Here is an 11,712-nt window from a genome sequence, read left to right as displayed (position 1 = left end):
CCAGCGCCACCGCTATGCCCGCGCCCGCCCATGCCCGCGCCACCATGATTTGTTGCTTGTGATTTGTGCTGACACAGCCGCGATTTGTCCTTCTCCATTCATAGAAAAAAAATTGTTTGTTGTGATCTGTGATTTGCGATTTGTTGTTGCTTGTGATTTGTGCCGACATAGCCGCGGCCAAGGGCGGGGCGACAGACGGCGGCGGGGGCGAGTTGTGCAGTGCGTCTGGAGGTAAAAGAAGGCCGGAGGCTAGAGGTAGAAGAAGGCTGGAGGCCGTTGGATCTTCATCTTACTTTTAAAAAAACCATGAAATTATGTGTTGAAACTACATAAAACAAATGGTTACGCAGTAGACGGACTCAAATCCCCACATCTGGTATTGGAAAAAAAAAATCTGAGTGACCCCAAATATTCATTTAAACTACCTATGTTATTATGAAAATAACCTATGTAAATTTGCATACAAATTACATAGCTACACCATTGTTAAAGCTATTCTGTTTTGCAAACAATATACTATGAAGTATTTATTATGTCTATTGTATTAGAAATAGAATAATGAGAAAATACACAATTTAGTATAAATAATTTTTAATAGTTCGGTATTAAATGAAATCTAATATTTTTCTTCTGTTATGTTTCTTTTTCTTTTCTTTGTGTCTTTGTGGGATTGTTTCCCTTTTTGGCTACCTTGTCAATACCCTTTGTTTTATTTCTGTTTTCAATAAAATAATCTGTTTTTTCTCCCCACAGTTTCAGTTCAAAAAAAATAATAACTATGTCTTACAAGATTCTAACCCATGCGAGAGTATGAATTGATGGATTAGTTATTCTCTCATAGCAATTTATACAATTTAGTGTCGGATTAGTGTCCTAACATTTTCCCCAAATCTTTTATTCTTTTTAGTATTGCCTATCCATCGTTCTAGTTAGTCCCTAGCGTACATCCTCCAATAACCTAGTTAGTTAATGTAATTAGTGTTTTACTTGTTTGCTCTCACTCCGAATTAATCTTCAATGGCATAAGTATTATTTAGGATTACTCTTTTTATTATATTTATGATTTTCTTTGTTTCTATTATTATTAATTATTATGATCCTTTTTCTGGTCTAAGAATGAGATCAATTGGATGAAGGCTAGAGATCTAAGGCAAATTAATTAATTTTGTTCCCCTTTTCTTCGTAACATTTATGTTTTTTTGTTAAACTTTTTAGCTTCCTTCATTATGTATATATCATAACACAAATATTTATTTAATTGTTATTTATAGTCTTTCTGTGCATGTATTTGGTTAAATATGATTGTTGTCGGCTTACAGACCCTCCCTATGCCCAAATTGTGGCCTCGGCCCTGCTTGTCGCCCATGACACTGGTATGCAGCTGCGGGCTTGCCGTCGGCTTCAGGTTCTGCTTTTTGCTCCGAGCTTTGCACCCAAAATTTCTACGTTTAGTCACCGTCGACTTTGACACTGGTTGGTCCTACGCGATGAATAATTCTGGTCCATGCCTGACGCTTTCCTATGTGGTGTCTATATATCAATTAATTCTGGCGGTCTCCGAAATGTGATACAAATGTCGACCTCAGTGCTTTGCCCTCTACTCAAAGTCTTCAAAGTCTTCCTGTGTGCATATGACTCTTGACAAATTTCCACGATGTCGTTCTCAAATAATTTACCTCTTGATATGTATTTTGTATGGTCCTACAACTGGCTGGGCTGGATAAATTCACACACTCTTGTGGGTACTGGTCAGTGGTCACAGCCTTGCAACCTTTTTTCTCAAATAAATAGGACTACTACATATCGTTACATTAAGAAGCTAGCAACCCTACAACTAGTTCAACCTCACCAGGTTTTGATTTCCTCTGCACTTGCAAAACTGATGAATCTTAATGCACATTCTGACTCCTATATATATTGATAGTATTTTGCTTTCTTTCCGATTGAGCATGCAGGACACTCGATTCTACAGGTTGCTTTGATCAATACTAATGGCAGCACAGGTGGTCAGTTCTGCAGTGGCACAGGAGGCGGTTAGCCAAGCCTTATCAAAAATGAAGGAGAGGTATGGGCACAGGTCAGATGGAAAGGAGCACATGGAAAGCATGGAGATGGCTCACATCAAGCTGGAGGCCGCACTTGAGACCTCCAACAAGTGGAACGTCACCAGCGCGCCATTGCTGCGCTGGCGGAGCAAGCTCAAGCGCGCTGCACAGGAGTGTGACCACACCCTGCGCAGGTGCAAGCAGCGCATGGAAGAAGATGAGGAGAGGCAACATTGGGTAAGGAGATTCGCGTTTCCCAAGCTACTCGCTCACACTACTAGGTCGTTCGTCTTGTCCTTCTTCAGTCGCGGCGACGACGATGAGCTGACAGGATCTACCGTCCGCCGTTTCGAGCGGTATGCAGACGGTGCGAACGAGTTCCTAAGATATGTGGAGCTCGGTGGCACACCACACCAACACATGTTCTTCGACCCTATGATAAGGCAACTTCTCTCTGGCAAGGGAACAAAATATTGCTGTGTTCACGGGGGTCAGCATCTCTTATTCCTTCTACATCCGTTTAGTCCACCCGAGCATGGAATGGAGGGTATGCTAATATTCCTACTTGAAGATGGCAACACGCCAGAGAATAATTTCTTTCTTTCCCTCAGTTTACGGCTTTCTGAGAGTATCAACATAGTTGGGGTTGCAGTCAGATGCCTGCAGCTATTTACACCTCACTTGGGCTCAATAGCCGAGACTGTGAAGACAAAGCTCACCCAGCTACCAACACATGACTTTTGCTGGATGCAAGACGCGGCTTATTCTGTTTTTGGCCGTAAGGAATACTGGGACAATCTTCACACCATCCGTCGGAAATTGTCTCAACCCACCCCGGTTTGTCGTCAGCAACAAGATCCTCACTACGAGCAGAGGTATGATGCTAGTAGGAAAAGCTCATCATCAGAATCATTACCATGTGATGTGTACTTAGAACCAGTTATCAAAGTGCATTTGCTGGGCCACGTCGCACTGTTAGCTGGGGACAACAGACAGAGTGCAGTGGCCAATGGCGAATCATGCCCCACAAAAGAATCTCCATTCCTTAAACTTGGGGGGCACTTATGGCCACATCCCTCTTCTCAAGATATGTTGCCTGCAGTTGGTGGTTCAGCGACAGAGGTGATCAACAGAGAGGTAGCGCCACGGGGCTTGTATGCAAACATTTCCTTTGAGCAGCTAGGTGAGATCATGCTAACAAAGGCGGAAGATTTTCTTGGCAGGAATGTGGCAGCTAGCTCGTATCAGATGCTGTGGAAGTCTAAGCATGGAGGTGCATACCTTCACCTTCAGGCCGAGAAGACCTCATGGCCGCCCATACCTTCAGGTCTGAAACTGAAAGGCAGAGGTCAAAAAAATCAGAAAAAAAGTAGGTCCAAGAAGGTGAAGCACCCATGGATAAGTGAGACCAATGAGTTCATGAGCTCTTGGATTCTGCACGTGCCAGCCCACGTGCAGGCCTCATTAGTGAACTGGGTTGAAAACGAAAAGCCATTCTTGCTACCATTGTCCTTGAGAACTACTTCCTGTGTCGATGATTGTCCAATCAAATCGTTGTTTTTGCCAGATTGGCACACATCTTCAGCAAGGAAAATCAGGTCTTCCAGCACGTTCATCGCCTTACAGACTTGATGGTACCTAGTATGTGTCATCCGGGCAATGTGTTCTACTAGAGGATGTTCATTGTGCTGGACAATTCAAATCGATATATATCTTGTAATCTCTCTCTGGAATTAGGTTACTAATAGTTATTCCAAATGTTTTTCTATGCATGTTTGAAGTTTTTATCTTTGTGTATGTACCTGTGTATCAACTTCCCGTACAACTTTTTGTGACTCTTCCAATAGTTCAACTTCACCAGGTTCTAACCTCTTCTACACTTAGGGCCCGTTCGGTTAGGCATTCCCGGCCTGGAACGGCTAGGAACATTTCCAGCCCAGTACAAAGTATGGAATGGTTCTAGGCCTGAAACAGTTCCAGGCCGGAAACGAACGGGCCCTTACTGTTTACAAGATGGATCATAGATTCTAAATATAAACAGATGAACAGGGACAATCTAAGACACATATATATGCATTGAATATGTTTCTTTTTCTTTCCCGAGCATACGGTACAGATCTACAGGATGACAATCACAAGTTGCTTTGATCGATCCAAATGGCAGCAGAGATAGTGAGTTCTACACGATGGGACATGCTGCCAACACCCGGGCCAATCCTATCTGTCTTCTACTTAAAGTAATCTTCACTCACTCTGGTGGTCTCAGCGATGTGATCCAGACATCAACCTCACTGCTGCTTTGCCCTCTGCATCACTTAGCTGGACAGCTGGTATATGCGCTCTATGTCGACCTCAGTGTTTAATTTTGCCATCTACCACTCTACACAAAAGTCCTCCTGCGTCCCTATCACTCTTGACAAATTTCTGCGCTGTCCCTCTCACAAATATACTACCTCTCTATATGTAACGCCCAAAAAAAATGAAAGAAAAAAAAAGTTTGAGAAGGGCCAAGGCCCAACCAGCCCACACCCCTCTTTAACTCCTTTAGGGCCTGTTTGGAACAGAGGAATGTAAAACGTAGGAATCGGAGAAAACACAGGAATATGAAAGAAATAGAGGTGTAAAACAGAGGATTAAAAAATACAGGATTTTTATAGGAATTGGTGTTTGGAACACAAAAATACTAATAATATAGGAATCTATTGGTTTGCAGTAAGCATAGTTGTTTAACATTGATCTCTCTTAAATATACTACAGTTTAGGCATCCACCATGGCACAAACGTGATAAGCTTGCGGCCGGCCTCAGATTCATCTCATACTTCGTGAAGGAAACACAAACAAGAGGTTCCAGTGGATTTTTGTTTTCCTCCAAAACGTATAGGTGCAGGAAACTTTCCTACGGAAAAGAACGAAGCAATCCTGTGTTCCAAACACTGCTACAGGACTCAGAAGTATAGGAAAGCTCATTCCTTTGAAAATCCTATGATCCAAACACAGCCTTAGATCAGCACCCCCTCCTCTCTCCTTCAACCTCCAGACCAGCCCCTCCTCTCCCTGCTCGAGCCCCTCTTCTCCAGCTCGTGTCTCTCCCCTCCCCTACGCCCTCTCCCCCTCTAGAAGCTCCTCCAAGCAGCAGCAACCAGGGGGGAAGGAGAAAAATGGATTGAGGAGCAAGAAGAGGTGCATCTTTCATGGAGATTGGTCCTTTCCCATCCCTTTCCGTCGCCCTAGGGTTTGTGGGTGACCAAGGTGAGTTGGATTTCTCCCTTCTCTGCACAAGTTGGGTGTTTAGGGTGGAGTTTGGCCTTGGGTATAAGTGGATTAGAGGGGAATAAAAGTTGTTGGGATGTCATTCCATGGATTTTAGTGGTGCAGTTCCTGTAGCTTTTCTAGGGGAAGTGATTAGGGCTACTTAGAGGCCGAAATAGCAGTTTTGGTGAACTACAAAGTTGTAGAAGACATTCAGATCTATTATCTCGTCAAATATCATGATTTTAGGCCAAATTGTTTGAGAGAGATGATTTTTCTAAGTTACCTGTGTTTTCCTGACAAAGTTCTGGACAGAGTGGGATATAAGAGGTTTTGGAGAAACATAGAGGCATGATGGGACTCTAGAAATTATAAGAGATTTGTAGTTTTTTTTTTCATTACCTTTCCAGAATGGTAAAGTTGATCTTTGTAGGGTTTATGTAACTACTGATATGGAATGTTCAGTAAAGATGTTGTGCAATGTCTGACAGATTGTCAGTCCGAACTTCTAACCAAGATTAGATCATCTAAATGATTTTTCTCGAGGACCCAATGACTTAGAGAGTTGTGGATAATGGACTTATCTATTTCATATAGAAATCTTGGAATTTTTGGATGAAGGGAATAGGAGGTAGTACAGTTTTAGTACTTCTCTGTCAGTTCTGGACAGTTTTGTATCCATTCAATGTTTGGCCATCTTAATGGAAGAATCTGAACTTGTGATATAAACAAAGGTTGTATAGCTTTTCTTACCCTTTTCATATTGATAACGAACATATTTGTTGGATAAGTATATCTCTAGTTATGGATTTTATAAGTTTACTATTATGTTTCCTCGTCAGAAAAGTTCAGTTAAGTTCAGAAATTGTTGATGCCATCTTAGAGATCTCTTATGGTGAATCTTAATATAGGAAAGTTGTATGTAATGGAGTTTTATATCATCTGGTAAATTGTGATAATCTTTGGATGTATGGTTAAAACTGGAAGAAATAGAGAAGCAACAGTGCTATTGTTATTAACCGAACTGCGTTGGTAATGGCTTGATCTATGGGTTTGGGTATTCTAGTGCGTATGTCTTTGTTTGAATAATAGTGTTGGTACTGAGAGTACTACTTGTGATCAGGTGATTTGCAATTGGAGTGTGCCCAACTCTTTGATCTATCATCAGTGAAGGCAAGTAAACGTAACGGTGGTTGCAACCGGCTTTAGCTTGTTGTTTATTCTACCTCCACCTTTAAAATTCAGAACCAATACAATATTGTGTTGCCTCTCAGCCATGATATAATGATTTTGTGACATGCTATATGCTCTCTATTTAATTAACAATGTCCTACACTGGTGGCTTGATGATGCTCATGTTGGTTCAATGGGACAAGGCTTCTTGTCCCCATGGAGAGATGCTCATGGTGTTATATGTGGTTATTTATTATTCTTCTTGTGGCATTTGCACTGCATCATATGCATTCATTGGCATATGGAGTTATGTCGCTGCTAAGCAGTGACCGTACCGGTACAGCATCGTTTATCGATGCGGCTTCATACCTTGTTGGGTATGAAGGCAGGAGACATGGCATTTGCAATGCATATGCATTTTGATTTTGGACTATGGCAGGAAAGCTTCCTTGGTCTGAGGCTTTGGGAGAGTTAGTGAGAAGCTACGCTTCTCCAAGGGTTGGTGATGACTAATCTTTATCTTATATGAGGATACATCACTTGTTGGAATTATCTCATTGCCTTGGTGGTTACTAATCTTTACCACGTATGCGTTTATATCAATTGTTGGACACATCCCATGGATTATTGTCGGCTGACATATAACTTATGTATAAATTGATGCTTAATGAATTTGTGGTTTAACTGGCTTGTTAAAGCAGTTTACTTGCTGAGATTTTTATATCTCACACCTCCTTTCTATCTTTCCAGACGCTTCAGGTGGCTTTTGCTTAGAGGGTGGGAAAGTAGCGGCACACTCGGCACGTGCATGTCCCCTTCTAGTGTGAAGGTTTGTGGTAATAATAGCATGACTGGAAGTGAAGTTTCTACTTGTGGTTATTGTTAGGTTGTTTCCTATAGTCTGTCATTGAGGCTTATATGCTCATTAGGATGCTATATCGGGATAGTGTACTTATTTATATCTCTCTATATACGTTGTTGCTTCCGCGTTGCTCCGGTTTAAGGGGAGATGCTGCCAAAATTGCTGTTGATCATTCTAGTTTCCAACTCTTGTGCTGGCATATTAGGTAGTAAGGTTTTGGGGTGTTACACTATATGTATGATCACAATTCACAACTGCCTGGCTCAGCAGGCTAGATTCCCCAACCTTTTGTGTGTGCTGTCATGGTTTTAGACTGTCAAGTGTCATAGTGCTTACCCTAAAAAAAAAGTGCCATAGTGCTGGTACGACTTTCGGTGACACTACAGCTAGTTCAAGTGTTCAACAAAGCCAGGTTTTGATTTCGTCTCCACACTTGCAGTTTACAAGATCGATCATAGATTTTAAACTGATGAACAGGAACAATCTGGCTCATAAATGTATGGAATATTTTTCTTTCTTTCTCTGCATACAGGACAACCGATTCTACAGCAGGTTTGTTCGATAAATCTTGATGGCAGCAGAGATGGTCAGTTCTGCAGTGGCCCAGGAGGCTGTTAACCAAGTCTTATCAAGAATCAAAGATGGTTGTCACCATAAGTCAGATGCAAAAGAGCACATTGAGAGGATGGAGATGGCACACATCAAGCTGGAGGCCGCCCTTGAGACCTCCAACAAGTGGAACGTCACCAGCGCGCCACTGCTGCGTTGGCGGAGCAAGCTCAAGCGCGCCTCACAGGAGTGTGACCACACTCTGCGCAGGTGTAGGCAGCGCTTGCAAGAAGAGGAAGAAGTACAGCAAGTGCTAAGGAGCTCCTCCTTTCCGAAGAGGATCGCTCATACTGCCATGTCGTTTGTTTCCTTAATCTTTAGTCACGGTAAGGATGATGAGCTGACCGGATCCACTGCTACCCGGCGATTTGAACGGTTTGCCGAAGGTGCGAGCGAATTCTTGAGGTATGTAGAGTTTGGTGGCACACCATGCAGATACATGTTTTTCGACCCTTTGATACGCCATCTTCTCACTGGCAAAGGAACTAAGTATTGCTTTGTTAGCAAGGGTCAACATCTGTCATTTCTTCTACAACCCTTTAGTCCACTACAAGAGCAAGGGATGGAGGGTAACCTAATATTCTTACTTGAAGATGCCAATGCCCCAGAAAATAATTTCCTTCTTACCCTCCAATTACGGCTCTCTGAGAGTACAGACATAGTTGGTGTTGCAGTCAGATGCCTGAACCTGTTCGCACCTCACTTAAGCTCAACAACCGAGACTGTGAAAACAAAGCTCACCCAGGTACCAACACAAGACTTGTCCTGGGTGTCTGATTCCTATTCTGTTTTTGGCTGCTATGATGAACGACAGAACAATCTTCACACCGTCTGTTCTAAATGGTTTCGACCGAACCCGCTTTGTTGCCAGCAACAAGATCATCACTATTCCCAGAGCTACAATGCTACAAGCTCATCATCAGAATCATTGCCATGTGATATATACATGGAACCAGTTCAACAAGTGTATTTGTTGGGCCATGTCACACTGTCTGTTGGGAACAACAGGCAGCGGGCAGTTGTCAGTGTTGAAAGCAAAACAAGCCCCGAGAGAGAATTTCCTTATATGAAACTTGGAGTGCATTTCTGGCCCCATGCCTCATCTGAAGATTTGTCGCCTGCAGTCGATGGTTCAGCAACAGAAATGATCAACGGGGTGGTCGTGCAAAGTGGCATGCATACAAAAATTTCCTTTGAACAGCTAGGCGACATTATGATACCAAAGGCAGTAGATTGCCTTCGCAGGGATGCCGCAGCTACCTCATATCAGATTATGTGGAAGTCCAAGCATGGCAGGGCATACCTTCAGTTTGGGAAGACCACATGGAGAGCAACCGCTCAAGAAGACCGAGGTAGAAAACACCATAAACGATTGCCGGGCAAGAAGGTGCTGGGATGGGCCAGTGCCAACAATGAGTTCATATGCTCGTGGATTAGACATGCGCCTGTCCAGTTGCAGAGCTCAGTGGTGGACTGGATTCAGAAAGGAAGACAATTGCCGCAACCATTATTATTGAAAACTTCCTGCTTCCATGACTGTCCAATCATGTTGTTTTCTTTGAAAGATCATATTTCTTTGGTAAGGACAATCAAGTCGTCCAGCAAGTTCAATGGCTGAAGGACTTTTAATTCCTTGTACTTCAGCACCTTGATGGACAAACTATAGTTGAACCGTTGGTGTGTTTTGTAAATATAAAACTATATAGGGGTTTTCTGAAAAATATACTAGCTATTTATAGGGATAATGAGATGACAAGATTGAGATGTGTCGTTGTAATTACAGTATATTGAGTGATTGTCTCATTGTCAGCGTTGGTGAAGTCTTTGTGTTTGTGTCATTCTTGCTCATGCTAACCGAAGGTGAAGTGGTGGTGGTGCAACATGTCTCTTGTTTTCTATATTTGCATGGTTGTGGAGAAAGTGAGGCAGATGTTCATGCCGATGTACCATAGGCCCTGAAGGATGGACGAGAATGCTCGAACGAGAGGCCAAGGTCAGGGTGATTATATGTTATCCACACCAACCACAAGGACAACAAGCAGGTTTGTAAAAGGTGACAAAGACCGCATTGGCCGTAGTCAAGGTGGTATCAAGATCATGTCAAGGTAGGGCCTGTGGAAGACTTGGTCGTCCAAATGGGGAAAATGTGGAGATGCATTGAGTTCTTGGAGAACGTGTACGAGCTACACGAATTTGAGTTGGTTTGGCAGTGTGGCCATCCAAACCACAGGGGCTTGGTTTGTAAGCTATAGTTTTGACATCATAATCGAGAAGCGGGAATTCAATGGCATGTGGTAGAATCTCCAAGCTAGTGTCAAGACTAAGCAAAGAAATGAAGGAGTCATCAGCGTTGGATATGTGTCTTTTTTATCTAGTTTAGCATATTGCACTTAAGTGGATGAGTACCTAGTTGTTTAGGTCACAGTAGTTTGGGTCATGTGGTAGAGTTGTTTAGGTCATAGTAGTTTAGACTATATTGCACTTAAGTAGATGAGGACCACTTGGTCGTCCAAATATAAATTTGTTTTCACATCATTTGAACGTGACATAATCCCACCATCAAACATAAATTTGTTTTTACATCATTTCAACATGACATAATCCCAACATCAAACATAAATTTGTTTTCACATCATTTCAACGTGACATAATTCAACATCAAACATAAGTCTGTTCGCTTGTTGATTTCAGCCAGGCTTATTCAACCAGCCAACAGTGTTTTCCTCTCACAAAAAAACAGCACCAGCATCAACCAGCGAACAGGGTGGATTTGATCTGTACATCGACCTCACAGCTTTTTGCTCTCTACTTCCTTTGATCTCGCGGTCTCATGATGTGATTTGGACGTCAACCTCACAGCTGCTTCGTCCTCTTGCGTGCGTATCACTCTTGACAAATATCTGCGATGTCCCTCTAACAAATAAAGTACCCTTTCATTAAAAAAAAACAAAGTACTCTGTCTGACCCAAAGAATGTAATTCTAAGTTTGGGAGATATCAAAACTTTTAAGTTTAACCAAGTTTATAGAAAATAATGTGAATATTTATGTCTCTAGATATTTTATTAGTAATATATATTCCATAATTAATTTAATGGTATTAATTTGGTAATGGTATCATAGATGTTAGTACTTTTTTTTTATAGATTTGGTCAAATTTGAAACTCTTTGGTTCCGTGGAAAGTGATAATTGCATTGTTTTTTGGATGGTGGGAAGTACCTCTCCTATATGATTCGTATGGTCACAACTCACAACTGGCCGGCTGGGCAGGATAGATTTCCGAACTCCTGTGAGTGCTGCCGAGGTATCGACTGCTGAGTAGATCAAACGTTCATCCATGCCAGCATTTGATTTCCTCCCTACTGTTGCACTTTAAGATATTTTAAACCGATGAACACGGATAATCTGGCCCATGTATGTATGGAATATTTTACTTTCTTTCCGTGCATTTCTGCATGTTGCTTGGGCCTTGTTTAGATTGGGACTAGGAATCAGTATTTGGCACTGTAGCACTTTTGTTTGTATTTGACAATTATTGTCCAATCATGGCCTAACTAGGCTCAAAAGATTCGTCTCGTAATTTACAATCAAACTATGTAATTAGTTATTTTTTTATCTACATTTAATACTCCATGCATGTGTCCAAAGATTTGATGTGATGAAAAGAGGGTGAAAAAACTTGCAATCTAAACAAGGCCTTGATGAATGTTAATGGCAGCAGAGATGGTCAGTTGTGCACTGACCCAGGAGTCTGTAGTCAAGTCCTATCAAGAT

The 11,712-nt window shown here is 42.0% G+C and overlaps 2 protein-coding genes across 11 annotated transcripts; both read left to right on the top strand.

Moving 5' to 3' along the window:
• The first annotated feature begins 1,725 nt into the window (after nt 1–1,725).
• LOC136490137 (uncharacterized) lies at nt 1,726–3,897 on the top strand. Of its 4 annotated transcripts, none has more exons than XM_066486619.1 (3): nt 1,726–1,852; nt 1,956–2,282; nt 2,410–3,897. In XM_066486619.1, the coding sequence occupies exon 3, from the start codon at nt 2,466–2,468 to the stop codon at nt 3,675–3,677; it is 1,212 nt and encodes a 403-aa protein (XP_066342716.1). In that variant the 5' UTR covers nt 1,726–1,852; nt 1,956–2,282; nt 2,410–2,465; the 3' UTR covers nt 3,678–3,897. The 4 variants fall into 4 exon arrangements, with proteins under 4 accessions (XP_066342716.1, XP_066342717.1, XP_066342714.1 ...); XM_066486620.1 differs by having other exon boundaries at nt 1,956–3,182; nt 3,269–3,897; XM_066486617.1 differs by having other exon boundaries at nt 1,956–3,897.
• Nucleotides 3,898–4,842: 945 nt separating this feature from the next.
• Nucleotides 4,843–9,748, top strand: LOC136486557 (uncharacterized). Of its 7 annotated transcripts, XM_066483475.1 has the most exons (4): nt 4,843–5,295; nt 6,419–6,468; nt 7,219–7,297; nt 7,863–9,748. In XM_066483475.1, the coding sequence occupies exon 4, from the start codon at nt 7,902–7,904 to the stop codon at nt 9,555–9,557; it is 1,656 nt and encodes a 551-aa protein (XP_066339572.1). In that variant the 5' UTR covers nt 4,843–5,295; nt 6,419–6,468; nt 7,219–7,297; nt 7,863–7,901; the 3' UTR covers nt 9,558–9,748. The 7 variants fall into 7 exon arrangements, with proteins under 7 accessions (XP_066339572.1, XP_066339573.1, XP_066339569.1 ...); XM_066483476.1 differs by lacking the exon at nt 6,419–6,468; XM_066483472.1 differs by having other exon boundaries at nt 7,219–9,748.
• The last annotated feature ends 1,964 nt before the right edge of the window (nt 9,749–11,712 follow it).

Source organism: Miscanthus floridulus, chromosome 10 (assembly GCF_019320115.1).
Source record: "Miscanthus floridulus cultivar M001 chromosome 10, ASM1932011v1, whole genome shotgun sequence".
NCBI classification, from domain to species: Eukaryota; Viridiplantae; Streptophyta; class Magnoliopsida; order Poales; family Poaceae; genus Miscanthus; species Miscanthus floridulus.
This window is presented reverse-complemented; position numbering and strand designations above follow the sequence as displayed.